This window comes from Eretmochelys imbricata, chromosome 7 (assembly GCF_965152235.1).
Source record: "Eretmochelys imbricata isolate rEreImb1 chromosome 7, rEreImb1.hap1, whole genome shotgun sequence".
In the NCBI taxonomy this organism is placed as follows: domain Eukaryota; kingdom Metazoa; phylum Chordata; order Testudines; family Cheloniidae; genus Eretmochelys; species Eretmochelys imbricata.
In genome coordinates this window covers 50,609,203-50,623,148 of record NC_135578.1, presented here as the reverse complement: position 1 = coordinate 50,623,148, position 13,946 = coordinate 50,609,203, and the positions used below count along the sequence as shown (strand labels likewise).

The window sequence follows — 13,946 nt, the reverse complement described above, 5'->3', positions numbered from 1 at the left end:
TCCTCAGAGACAAATAGCAAACTGATGCCTCCGCCAGATGTCAACAGGATCAAATGGACCATCACCTGGCTAACTGGCCATTCTTTGGCAGGAAAGAGGATGTGGGTAAAAATTTACATTTTGACAAAGGAACAGCTTTAGATTCCTGTCCAAACAGATTTTCTGTTGCCTGAACCTCAGCTGGAGGTGGTTTTCAAAAAACAGAGAGCTATAAGAAAGGGGAATGGACACCCCAAAATATTCCTCCCTTTCTCTCTGCTCACGGCATCAACAATGGTTGAAAGACATGGAAAGTAACACTGAACTGGGGGAGGGGTCCCCGCTGAAAGGAGTCCAACCTGTAAGACTGCTAAAACATGTGGTGTGAGAGAGATTCGCTTTGGGGGGAGGGATAGCTCAGTGGTTTGAGCATTGGCCTGCTAAATCCAGGGTTGTGAGTTCAATCCTTGAGGGGGCCATTTAGGGATCTGTGCCAAAAATTGGGGATTGGTCCTGATTTGAGCAGGGGGTTGGACTAGATGACCTCCTGAGGTCCCTTCCAACCCTGATATTCTATGAATGTATTTAGCTTATTAAATTAGGTGTTAGTTGCATTTTACCTTTTATTTCTTTGTATCCAATTCTGACTTTTATGCCTCATTACTTGTAATCCCTTAAAATCTTTCTTTAGTTAATACACTTGTTTTATTGTTTTATCTAAACCTGAGTGTTTGAATTGAAGTGTTTTGGAAATTCCATTTGGGATAACCGGGTTTGTGCATACCATTTTCTATTCATAAAACGATGGACTTTCTATGGGCCTGTATTGTCCAGGAGGGTGCGGGGCAGTACAAAACAGCACATTTCCGGGGGAAAGTCTGGGACTGGGATTTTGTGGTGTTGCTCCGCAGTGTATCTGGGAGGAATTTACATGCTGGAGGCTGGCTGTGAGCAGGCCAGGAGTCGTTGCTCTCACAGCGAAGCAGTGTAAACGACACTCCGGTTGGAGAACTGAGGGGACACAGCTGTTCAACAGTCCAGCTTGTAGCCCCCCAGCTCCAGAAACAGTAGCTCTTCCTGGTGAACCACAAGGCTTATGGTTCACCTGAAGTGGCCGGCCTTGTCTCAATGCTTAACGAGCAGCCAGTCAGAGGCCTGTAGCACCTGGGTCACCTCTGGGCTGTGTCAGCCCCTGCACAGTTTGCAGTGAGTCCCTTCTGTTGATCTGCAAAGCAGAGACCCTGTGCCGGCATGTCTCCATGGCGCCAGGTCCCGTGGGCTGTGTGGCCGTCTCCGGACACTGTCCAGCCAGGTGCTGGCACTCTTAGGCTATGTCTACACTTGCCAGTTTTAGTTCAAAAAGTCAGGTTTTTGCGCAAAAAACACACTAGCATCTTCACTGAAATCTACATTTTGCGTTGAAACTCAGCAGTTTCAGCACAAAAATAAAACCACCCCAATGAGAGTCTTTTTGTGTTGATGCTTTTGCGCTGATGTGCCAGTGAAGACTCTTGATTGCTTTACTGGTCTAATTGCCCTCCAGAGCTGTCCCACAATGCAGCGCGGGAGTGCCTGCTCTTTGAAACTCAACAGTCCTGCCTGCAGGTATGCGCCCCTTCCCTTTAGCTCCGTTTTGACAGCTGGTGCTGTCACTTCTCTGGGACACAAAACAAATAATGATTGTGGAATGCTCCTGCTGCCTCCCACGATACAAACAGAGGCAGGCAGACAGAATGTGCTGTGCAGAGTCAGGGAGGGAGGCGGGGGCTGAGGTTGGGGTTTCCCCCTCCCCCTGCCTTAGGACTGGTTGCTTCCAGAGACTGTCACACACACACATCCACTCCTGCCACAATAATGATTTGCTTTGTGTCCAGGAGCAGTGCATAGTGGGATAGCTTCCACAGTGCACTCCTCTCATCTGCAATGCAAGTGCTGCATAAGTAAACACGCTCTGAAGCCTGTGGAAAACAATGTGAACACAAACCAGTGCTTTTCTTTTAGCACTTTTCTATCACTGACAAAACGGTCCGTGAAAAAACTCTGCAAGTGTAGACATAGCCTTACCTTCTGTCAGTTTGCCGGCTTGTTCTGCGGCTCCTCCTGGCAGGATTTTGGAGAACACGCTCTCTCCATCCACCCCGGACTGTCCAGCTGCTGCCCCAGTTGGTGGGGGAGCCCCTGATGGCTTCTGACCCACTTTAATACCTGCCAGGGAATATATAGAACCATAGTAAGGAGGAGAACCCAGCCACAACCCCTCCCTGACACGGGCAGCGCCTATGTGACTTACTAGAGGTGGGGCCAGAGCCCAGGTGCTTTCAGCTGCCAGGAGTCTGTGGCATGACTGGTACAGATTAGGGCAGGCTGCTTTTGGGCACCTTCTGCACATCTGCTTCCCTGACCGGGGGATGCCAACCCACCCTGGGTCACTGCTGACCCCTCTCCTGCCCTGAGGGACCGTGACCACCCAGTGGTAGGCTGGGGATCTGGCCCCATTCCATAGCCTGACAAGAGCGGGATGCATTTGTTTCCAGGCTCCGAGTGATCTCAGCCTCTGAATGCTGTGATGTGCTAGGGAGGGATAAAATTGGATCTTCTCTTTGAAGAGACCAGGCAGCCATGGCTCTGGCAAACACAGCTGGTGCCTGGCTGCTCCTTCAGTACCATGGGCACTGCCAGCCAACATGGGCGCAGGTGGCCTGGCAGGGCCCAATGTGTTGGTCTGGCTCACTGACCTGCTGCAGTCGTTCCCAGTGGTTGTGCTTGGGGCGCTCTCCCATGCGGTGGTGGCACTTTTGTGGTGGGTTTGGGTGTATCCACCTGATCCGCTTTTGGCTGTAACATGAAAGGCATATTTCAGAATCCCCTGGTCTCTGTGCGCATGGGTGGGCAGGCAGGTAGGGCATGGGGCTGGTAGAACAGCAGTCCCAGGGGCATAGGGGCACATCAGTAAGTGCCAGCAGACAATCCAGCCCTCGCAACAGGTCAAAGACTATATCAACCCAGGATCACGCATATTGCCTCCTGGGAAACCCACCCTGACACTCCCTGCTCCCAGTCACACATATGCACATCTCCTCCCACACACAAAGGCCTACCTTGCAAGCCAGCCTGGCTCCCCAAGGCAATGGTCCAGCCTCTGTCATCCCTTGCAATCCACAGCCAACTCCATCCAGTCAGCTGTTCCCTCTGCTGCACTTCCTCAGGGGGCAGGTGCTGGGCCTGGCTCAGGAGGTAGCTGGGCAGGGGGGAGGCCTCTGCACCAATATGGGAGCATGGATTTTCTGCCCAGCTCCCCAATCCCATCCCCTCCTCCCTCCCCCCACCCCAAATCCTTGCTTCTTTCACAGGGCCCCTCCCATCTGTTCTCTCTCCTGATCCCCACATTCCCCACTCCCTCCCCCCTGGCTTCTCCCAGCTCCCTGATCTTTCCAGCCTCATCTCTCCCCTGTGCCCTCCATGCTCAGCCTGCCTGGGTGCCCAGCAGGTGAGCCAGGGAGGCAGGCTGGCTGCACTGGAGAATGGAAATAGCCAGCAGACCTGAACAGTGCAATTGGCTTATTGTGCTGTAAGGTTGTTGGCTTGTCCTGGCCAAGTGGGGCCGGGGGAGGGAGAAGGAGTAGCTCCAGGTGTTTTTGACTGAACAACTGGAGCCTGAAGTCAGGCAATGAAGGGTGAAATGGTGGGATTTTATTTCTGCTCTTAGTGCCAATCTCGGCACAGCCTCAGCTCTGTTGCTCCCCTGAGATCTCCATAATTTAACGCCTTTCCTGCTGTGGAACATCCTAGGTAGGTCTCCTGTGCGACAGAACACATCAGCTGCTTAGCAGCTGGGGGCCCTCCTCACTGGATGATGTACTCCGCTGTGCTGCTGTGGACTGGGGGAGCTCATGACAGTACATAGCCTGTGCCCTGGGACGCAGCAGGGGCTCCCAGCCTCTGCCTCCTTCTTGGGCAACCAGATGCTCCTAGGGTGCCATCCCCAGTGCTGCAGGACAAGCCATCAGCTGGGCACCTGCTGTGTAAGTGATGAACCAATGGCCAAAGAGCACGCACACTTACTAGCCCTACTTGGTGACTGCCTGGCTGTGCAGGGGGGGTTGACTGGGGCTTCCCGACATGCTGGGACTGGATGGGCTGTTGTTGTGGTGGCCGAGAAGAGGGTGGTCCTTGAGCCCCTGGCTGTTGCTGCATCCTAGCTTGCTGCTGCTGCTGCTCCTTCTGTGGCTGAGGAGGTTGCTGCGAAGGGCCTGCTTGCTGTTGTGGAGACTGCCTGGCTGATGGCTGCTGCTGCCTGGATGGCAGCTGCTGCTGCCCGGATTGCTGCTGCCTTGTTTGCGACTGCTGCTGTGAATGGTGCAGCAAGGGCTCTGTTTTCGGCTGTTGGGGCAGTGGCCCATGCTGAGCCTGCCGTTGGGACTTCTGGGACTCTGAGGTATGGTGGTAGCTGGACAGCTGCTGGGACTGCTGCGAGTACTCCACTGAGCTGGAGGGGAAAGCTGGCTGGGCTCTCGTGTCTGACTGCTGGGCCTTCTTCTGGGCAGATAGCTGCATGTGTGTGCGGACTTCATGACGGCCCTGGTCTCGGGCATGCTGCTTGGATGTCCTCCTGGGCTGTTCATCACTTGGGTGGCGGGAAGAGGCTGAGTGCCTTCCATACTCTCCATGGTGCCGGTGGTCTTTGGAAGAAGAGTGACGTGCCTGAGAATAGTCATCGTGCTGCCACAGGTCTTCGTCTGGAGGCTCATCGTAATCATGAAAGGTGTGTTTGATGGGAGGTCTCTTCTGGGAGGAGGAGTGGCCAGTGTAGTACCTTACCCGCTCTGAGCGAGCTTCCCTGGGCTTATCAAACCAGTCTGTCTCCTCCTGACCCAAATGATAGGCTTCAGAAACCAAACACAGAGTACAGTCAGTCTCTCGGTCCCGTGGTGGGAGCGTACCCCACACTGAAGCCATGCAACGAGATAAAAGAATGCAAGCATCTTATAACATGCATCTGGGACACGTCATAGACCCCTCCCCAACAAATACAACACATCATTACATGCAGCAGGCACTGAACACTGACATACTACCACCAGACACCTGGAACATGCAGTGGAAGAAAGGAGAAAGGCACACGGTACGCAAACGCAGGCTGTGAGACTGTCTTTGCAAATGACCCATAGGAGCATGCTCTGGGGTATGTCACCACAGGTAACTGTTACCTTCACTGTCTGAAACAACACAATGTGAATCATCCATGATGTAACCTTCTTCATGCTTGTAAGAGTGGTTCCTTGGCACATCTTTGATATGTTCTTGCACATCAGGCAACGAGTGGCTGGAGCAGAACTGGGAACAGCTGTCCCCAGAGGACTGAGGGAGAGGTCCACCTGAGGAGCGGGACATGCCCACAGACTTTCCTAAAGGGCTGATGGGACTTTCCTCTTCAGTGGTCTGTGTACGAATCGGAGGCCGCCCTCGACTCTGACTCATATTAAGGGAAGATGGTTTGGAGCTTCCTTTCTGAGGCTTCTCCATGCACTCTCTCTCATAGGATTTGCTTCTGCTGTTGGCATCGCGGCTTGATGATTTCTCTGTCCCATAACCCGACGATCTAGATCTGCTTCCAGTGCTGTACGCTCGATCGTCCTCTTCTGTCATATCCCTGCTGGACACGCCATAGTATTTCTGCTGCTCATACACATTCTTCTTGAGGCCGTAGGTGATCTCGTCCTGAAGCTTCTTTGCCCTGGATGCCACATTGCTGCTGCTGATAGACGTAGTCACTGTGTAGGAGGCCAGGTCCGACTCCACATCTTTGGCTTCTTCTATGGGGGAGAATTTGGAGATCTTTTGCTCCATGCCTTGTTTCCTGTGTTTACTGCGCTTGGATGAGATGACAGCAGGGGCCAGGTTTTTGGAGGAATGTTTCTGCATTCCCAGTCCAGAGCCATGCTTGTCTGAGCGTGCGGAGTGCCGATAATCGTCCCCATAATAGGAGCAGGGGCTGCTGGAACTGCCTGACATCCTGCCATTGCTCTCCATGCCCCTGTGGTAGCTGTTCTTCCCCCTATGGTCGGCACCATGCTGATCATACATATCCTCCTCTGACTCCTCCTCTGCTTTGGAGTAGCAGCAAGTTCTGCTGGAGCCTTCCATCTCCACCAGCTCACTCTTCTCTTTGATCTGGTGGCTAGTACTGCTCTGCACCTGCATCTCCCCCTTGTGGCTGTCTGCTGCAGTGCTCTCTTTGGTCAGCTCGCTGATGTCCTCGATCATCACATAGTTGCGGGGAATGTTCTGCTCCAGGTTTGTGTACAGAGAATCTGAAGAGTAACTGGCTGAGGGGCTTTGCATGGCATTGCTCTGCTCAGCTGGCCTGGCCTCTGGGGCCGTGTGCTGGGCATAGCTGCTGGTCACTGTCGTGGGGCTGTATGTAACTTCTGGGGCTGCTGAGGAGATCACCACGGTGGGATTTCCAATCACTTCATAATTGGTGGGGATCTTTTGCTCCAAGTCTGCTAGTGATGTCTGCCATGGCTTCTGGTGCATGGTGTGCACATCTGCCTGCGTTTGGAAGAGGGCACTCTGTGCTGGCTGTGAGGGTGGCTGGTTGGGATATGTGGTCTGAGCTTGGTAGTGATGAGGCGGCCGGAAGCCTTGATGGCTCTGAAAGCCCAGCTGGGGCTGGTAACTGGTACTGGGAGGGAAGCTGTGTGTCTGATATGTACTTTGGGAGGGGAAGGCGGGGAGCTGGCCAGACTGGAAGCCATTCTGAGATGTGCCACTGCTGACCACAGGGTAGTGGGGGGGCTGGAGCCGTGTTTGCTGGAAGGCGGCAGGGCCAGGTGGGGCTGCTGGGTATGGGTAAGGGGCATAGGAGGAGGCTGATGTGTACTGTGTGCTGGAGAAGTCAGTGTAATGGTTAGTGGGGGCAGTGCTGGGCCTGCTGAGCAGACTGCTGCCCTCGTAGCTGGAAAGGCGTAAATTGTTCAGCTCGCTATCAGACATGTAGTCCCGGTTCTCGCCCAGGCACCTCGGGTAAGGATAATCCCGCCCTCCCCTCTCTTTCAGAAGAGACTCCTTCCTCTGAGTAATGCCCAGCTCCAAGTACTTCAGCTTGGCATCAATCTCCTTCTCTTCCTCATCCAGCTCTGCTTGCTTCTTCCGCAGCTTCGTGGACTCATGCTCCACCAGCTTCAGGTCACGGTCGATGTCTCTGAGAAGGCTGGCTTTGGTTACCTGAGTGGCCTGTTCTCCTACCCCCTTCTGCATGAAGCTGGGCAAGTACAGCTGGGAGTGGGCTTGGCTGGCCAGAGGCAGGTGAGCTTCCTCCGGAGGGGGGCTGGGCAGTGTCCGCTTCACCTTCCGCATCAGAGTGTTTGACTGCAAAGCGGAGATCTAGAAAACAATTGAAACTGGCATTAACCTAGACACTGGGAGTGCTGCAACTCCCTTGGGAAAATGGAGAGGTAAGAACTCTGCCCTGCCGCAGTGTCTTTCAGCAGAGTTTATCTAAGTGCTTAAACATTCATTTCTTAAGTCTCGGCATATCCCCATGTTATCACTGCAGTCAGTGGAGAAATGGGGAAACTGAGGTACAGGGACAGGCCACCAGCTGCCCAATATCACAGAGTGAAAGTAAGCACTGGAAATAGAGTCCAAGAGGCCTGACTCCTCATCCCCTGCTTCCTTCAGTGAGAAATGAACAGCTGCCCAGTGCTCATGGCTGTGTGGTGGAGTGGGTAAGGCACTTAACTACAATCCTGAAGGTTGGGGGAGCTGAGTTTTGCTTGATTGCACACTGAAATGCCACATCCAAGTCACCCAGTGGCAGTCAGAGGTGGTCAAACGTGATGCTGGCCACATCAATGCCTTGTGCACCGTTAGCTGTGAAACTGGCACACCTTAACCAGGTGAGCCTGCAGAGCCATAGGCTTGGAGGAACTCTGGTGTTGGTCATTGCTGCCTTTTGATTAGCATGTATGTTGGTTGTACCGTGACGTATGTATTTGCTGCACTATCACTCTGCACATGGAAATGACCACACCAGCAATGAGAAAAAATAAGAGACAGCCTTACCCTTTTCCCCAAACTGATCCAGAACAGAAACAATCCAAACTGGTTCTGAGGTTTCAAACAATTAAGTCAAAAATGCCTCGTAAGGGGACAGTTGTAACTTGTGGGATGGCGGAGAAACATCTTTTCCTGTGGGACTATCATAGCTCTGCTACAGACTGCTGCCCACAGGCCTTGGGGGGAGTTGTTGGGGTGGCAAACCTTTTCTAGGGTCCAATAAGAAGGCCCCTGGGAAGGCTTTGGCAGTTAAACTACAATACAGAGATGTATGTTAAACCCTTCCTAGGACTGAAAGGAGGCTGTGCAAATGCCTGGGATGGGAGCAGGGACACCATCCAAAAGACGCTTTTCTGTGGCTCTGAAACATCTTGTGAGCTGACCTGAGAATTTTAGGTGATCTATTTTCACTGCAAAATAACCTGACTGGTTGGATGAAAAATTACACAAGGGCTGGTCCTATGGAAGGAGATCTCCCTTGAGGTTCTGACCCTCAAATCTTATCTCAGCCTTTAAGGGTGATGGAATCCAACAAGCCACAGTTTACATTAGCTGAACAACGACGGCAAAGGCCAAGTCTTCGAGGCAGAAGCCCAGTGAGAATACCAACCACCCCTAATGTCTTCTGTGGAGATTTATGGAGGGTGGCTGAGGAGTAGGTCACAGGCAGAAGGGACGGCATGGGATTTGGGGGATCCAGAAGGGCAGCACTGAAAACTGGGATGGGGAAAGCATTCGCCTACTCCAGTTCTGTGTGGGCTTCCCCACAGAAAGACACTCAGGACAGTTAATCTGAATTAACTAAGTGTGAATTCAAAGTGGATGAATTAACAGGATTAAACCACTGTGTGGATGCTCTTATTCAGCATTTAAGTGGACTTAATCCAATTTTGCTTAATGCACTTTGGAAGTGGGTGGGTTTCCATAGGAGGAGCAGGCAGGACTCCTTGCTAGCACATCATCATTTTGACCTGTGCCATGAGCAGAAAGAAGAAATGTTGCCTGGAGAATGTGTGAATCTGAACCCTGACAAGGTGACAACAATCCACACAGCTCCATGCATGATGGGGCAAAGCCTGTTCAAAGGACTCTGTCTTTTGCGTTCCCGGCCAACCCTCCTGAGCGCTGAGATGAGATTGGATGGCCGCTAGCTGAAATCCACCTGTGTGTTGCTGGCTCTGGCCCCATTCAGCCCCATGATGAGTGTGCTGATGTCACCCCACATGATGACATACTGTCACATCACGATATTGTGTCTACTGAGGATGGGCCTGCTTATGCTCTTACTGACATTAATGACAAATGGCATCCACTAAGACTCTATTGCATGGTGACATGGCATCAGCATGGATGTTACAAGTGCCCCCACTCAGCATCAGGACATGATGATCTTTGGTGACCCAGCCACTTGGGGATGGAGCTGGTACAAGGCAGAGAGCGCTTTAACCAAAGCAACTGTGTTATCAAGATGCTTGGTGGGCTGCTAGAAACACGAGGCAAGTGGTCCCAGCACATGCCAGAGCTATAACTACCTTGCTGCTTAGTGACCTCCCAGCTGCCTTGAACAGAGCCCCCGCTACCTTTCCCACTTCTGGAATTTGCTTCCTCAGTTGGGCCTGGTCACCTCAGGGGCAGGGTACAAGCTCATTGCTTTTTGCCAGCTTTTCTAGGGTTCCGCTAGTCCTGTCTGCTGTGCGCTGTGATACAGAAACACACACTGTGTTTAGTACATGGGCTCTGGGGCACTGTGAAAGGAACAGTTTTATAAATCTGAGTGTAAAAATTATCAGCTACAAATGACCAAATGGGCTGGAATTAAGGAAAAGGGTGTTTTCTATTGCAGTGTGAGAGGCAGTGACCCCAGGATGAAGATCACCTAATGTGCCAATATTAAAATACTTTCAGCTCTTCCCTAGAGAGCTCCAACCTTTGTGTAGTTTGCAGCAGGAGTGCTTTTGGGCTTTTGCTGGCCTCTAAACAGCCATTCAAATCTGGCCAAGAGCCTGGTTGGGGCAAGAGCCACGCTGCATGGGCAGCTGTGGGCAGCCTGGGTCCCTCCACCTGCCCTGGGTGGGACATGGGCTGGGGGCTGCTTTTGGCCTCCCCTCTGCACCACGGGCAGGTGGAGAGTCCGCACAGCTCCTACAACTGGCTGGGCTGCCCACTGCCTGGCCAGGTGTGGGGTCTTGGGGGGAAAAGGAGGGAAAAGGGTAGGGTCTGCCCCAGTAAGAAGTGGATGGGCCCTGCGTCCCTGCCCCCCAGTTCCAGCACCACTGTGCTGCTCAGCGGAGTTTGCTCCTGGCTTGCTGCCAAAACCCATCCACAATCCAGCAAAATCACACATGCATGCCCGTGTACCTATTCAGCTGGCCACAGACCACTGAACCTCTGGGTGGGACACAGGTAACATGAATGATCATCAACTTCCAACCCCTCAACACAATTCCCTTTGGCCTAGGGGACAGTACTCAGAGCTGGGAGCTCTAGGCTCACTTCTCCTGACTAGGATTAATCAGGGTGTGCCCTTCACCATTCTTATTGACAAGGATTCACATCCCCCTGTGGGGTTCCACAAGCGGGGACCAGAGCCCAAGTCTCTAAGATGGCAGGTCCAGGTCTCAGTCACCCTGTCTCTAGGAATGAAGTTGCCACATCTTTGTGCTTGATCTATGTAAAACACGTGTCTGTAAAACATGGCACCTCCTGCAAATGTACCACACTGTGTCAGTGTGCTATGTGGCCTCAACTAGTGGCTAGTCCACAGCCTTCTCCTGCTGCCAGCTCAGGTCTGTTTGCTCCATGGTAGAGGTCTGTGCTGCAAGCTTAGGGTGCCAACCCTGCCGCTAATGCATGGTGGGAGCAGTGTGACTGTTGCAAATACCGGGAATTGGTTTTGCCTTTTTACAAACCGTAGGACATTACACGGAAGTGCGTTAAAAGAACATCATTTAGGTTGCCAAACCAAACATACAAAAGTTAGGAAATGCCCAAATTAGGGGAGTCCATGTAATCTTAACTCCTGTAATCTTAATCTTAACTCAGCCCCTGTGGGAATTAATCAGTTTTTCTTTGCTCAGCAGTTTTACAGCTTGGCAAGTGAGAACCAGGTAATGAGCCCCAGCAGGCAAGACACTGTGAAAAGGCAACAGACCATTCAGAACCCACACATGCAGTTGGGTCAGCACAGGGATGTCATAACCATACAGCTAAGGGTAGCCTAGAATTCCTCCTTACCTGTAAGGGGTTAAGAAGCTCAAATAACCTGGTTGGCACCTGACCAAAAGGACCAATGGGGAAAGAAGATACTTTCAAATCTGTGTGGGCGGTGTGTGTGTGGGGGGGAAGCGAAGGCTTTGTTGGTGTGTTCTCTGGGGAAAGCAGAGAAGCATCAGGTCAAAAAACTCCTTCTCTTATAAACCATCCTGTACAAGTGTCATAAATATAAAGGGAAGGGTAAACACCTTTAAATCCTTCCTGGCCAGAGGAAAAACCCTTTCACCTGTAAAGGGTTAAGAAGCTAGGATAACCTCACTGGCACCTGACCAAAATGACCAATGAGGAGACAAGATACTTTCAAAGCGGGAGGGCGGGGAGAAACAAAGGTTCTCTCTGTCTGTGTGATGCTTTTGCCGGGAACAGAAAAGGAATGGAGTCTTAGAATTTAGTAAGTAATCTAGCTAGATATGCATTAAATTCTGTTTTGTTTAAATGGCTGATAAAATAAGCTGTGTTGAATGGAATCATAGAATATCAGGGTTGGAAGGGACCTCTGGAGGTCAACTAGTCCAACCCCCTGCTCAAAGCAGGACCAATCTCCAATTAAATCATCCCAGCCAGGGCTTTGTCAAGCCTGACCTTAAAAATATCTAAGGAAGGAGATTCCACCACCTCCCTAGGTTACGCATTCCAGTGTTTCACCACCCTCATAGTGGAAAAGTTTTTCCTAATATCCAACCTAAACCTCCCACACTGCAACTTGAGACCATTACTCCTCGTTCTGTCATCAGCTACCACTGAGAACAGTCTAGATCCATCCTCTTTGGAACCCCCTTTCAGGTAATTGAAAGCAGCTATCAAATCCCCCCTCATTCTTCTCTTCTGCAGACTAAACAATCCCAGTTTCCTCAGCCTCTCCTCATAAGTCATGTGTTCCAGTCCCTAATCATTTCTGTTGCCCTCCGCTGGACTCTTTCCAATTTTTCCACATCCTTCCGCATCCAACCCCCTGCATCAGACCCCTCCCCCCATACTCAGACCCTTCCCAAGCCTCATCCCATACACCCAGAACCCCCTTTACCCAGCCCTCCACACCCAAACCCCACTCTGCTGAACCTCATCCCCTGCATCCTCAGCCCCCCTGGCATGCTGGAACCTCCACATTTATTTATTGACAAATAAAACTTGTAGAATTTTGCAGAATTTTAAAATATTGTGTGCAGAATTTTTAATTTTTTGGCACAGAATTCCCTCCGGAGTATCTTATGTACCTGCACAGGCGCCTGGAAAGAATAATTCCACTTTCTGACACAGTAATGAAATCAACCAAATGTCCTTCAATTCCCAGATGCCCAGCATGGGATGAAACGATTGCTGATTATGCATGTGTGTGTTTGTGTCAAGGCTGTCACTTGAAGTCAACCTTTTCAAATATTCGTTGCTGGAGCACTAATGAACGAGAGATTCTTGGTGCACCGTCTGGGGACAGTCTTCTGTGGAGAGGTTATACCACAGCATGACGGGCTGTACAGATAATTCATGCCATGAGGTGGAACAGTAACATTACTGTGGGCATGTGGAAAGCATGACAAGCAGTTGACTCTGTGTCTGTCACAGCACATTTCCTCTGCATGATATTCTCCACCAGGGTGATCTCCCAAAGCACAAAGGAACAGCTCCAGAGGACTGCAAGGAGGATTAGGTGTGTGAGATCACCACTGCATCAGGAACAAGCTGCTCTCCGCACTGAGAGAATTTGTAAAAGACTCTCCTGAAGTCAGCCCATCCAATTGCCATGAAGCAACTACCCCAAAGTTAGTTCTTGTGAAAGTTCAGCCCCAAACAGTGGAAGTCTCAGGTGATCTCATGAGATCTGCCATCTCAAATAGCTGCATTCATGATATTTCAGCCATATCTGAACTAGCACTGGAAAACAGGTGCACTCTGGAGCCAGATACAACCTGGGACTCAAACTATAGTAGTGTGATCAGATGTGACAGTTCAAATCCAGCTCCTCCTGGAACTGAAAGGCCTTGAGAGCCAGGATTCTGGTTTAGAAACCTTTGAAAAGGGCCAGCCAGTTTGGTTACATGAGACTTTACTTGGCCTCCATTAACTGGAAGCTGATGGACTTTCCTTACCAACTCTATACTCCTTTAATATATCATGTTTTCCAAAATCAGGAGCCCAAAGTTAGGCTCCCAACTCCACATTCAGGCCCCCAAGGAAGTGACCTGGTTTTCAGACGTGCTGAGCTCCCAGCAGCTCCCACAGAAGCCAGTGCATTTGGCTCACAGTATGCGTTGCGTAAGTGCCTGCAACACCAACTGTTTGAGATGTGTCTCCAGTGTGCACTGGCTCCCGACCAAGAGATGAATTCCAACTGTCAAGCCAATAGTTTTTGATGGGGGGAGAAGGAGTTGCCGTTAGTGTCAGGGCTCCAACTGAATATGACAGCAAGGGACCTTCCTCCTTCCTCGCTTGGAATGCCTCTGGGGACAAAAAGAAAACTGGATGTTCAATGGGCTGATTAATTAGTATTGTCTCCACAGCAGCACAGGCCACATCACAATGCGCACTGACAGCCAGGGACCCTGTCCCAAGGAGACTGCCATCAAATGGGTGCTCAGCCAGCGCACAAGCGTGGAATGCCTTGGGTGGGGAGGTTCTGGCTCTGCACAGGAAGGCAG

The 13,946-nt window shown here is 51.3% G+C and overlaps 1 protein-coding gene across 1 annotated transcript in view; it reads right to left on the bottom strand.

Annotated features, from left to right (window-relative positions):
- Positions 1-1,628: 1,628 nt before the first annotated feature.
- BSN (bassoon presynaptic cytomatrix protein) overlaps positions 1,629-13,946 on the bottom strand; it is a 414,235-nt gene continuing 401,917 nt past the window's right edge. The window contains exons 6-10 of the mRNA XM_077821635.1: positions 5,187-7,365; positions 4,042-4,862; positions 2,715-2,814; positions 2,044-2,184; positions 1,629-1,636 (exon numbers count right to left, since the gene is read on the bottom strand). Coding sequence (XP_077677761.1) covers positions 1,629-1,636; positions 2,044-2,184; positions 2,715-2,814; positions 4,042-4,862; positions 5,187-7,365 — 3,249 coding nt within the window. The remainder of the gene's footprint in view (positions 1,637-2,043; positions 2,185-2,714; positions 2,815-4,041; positions 4,863-5,186; positions 7,366-13,946) is intronic.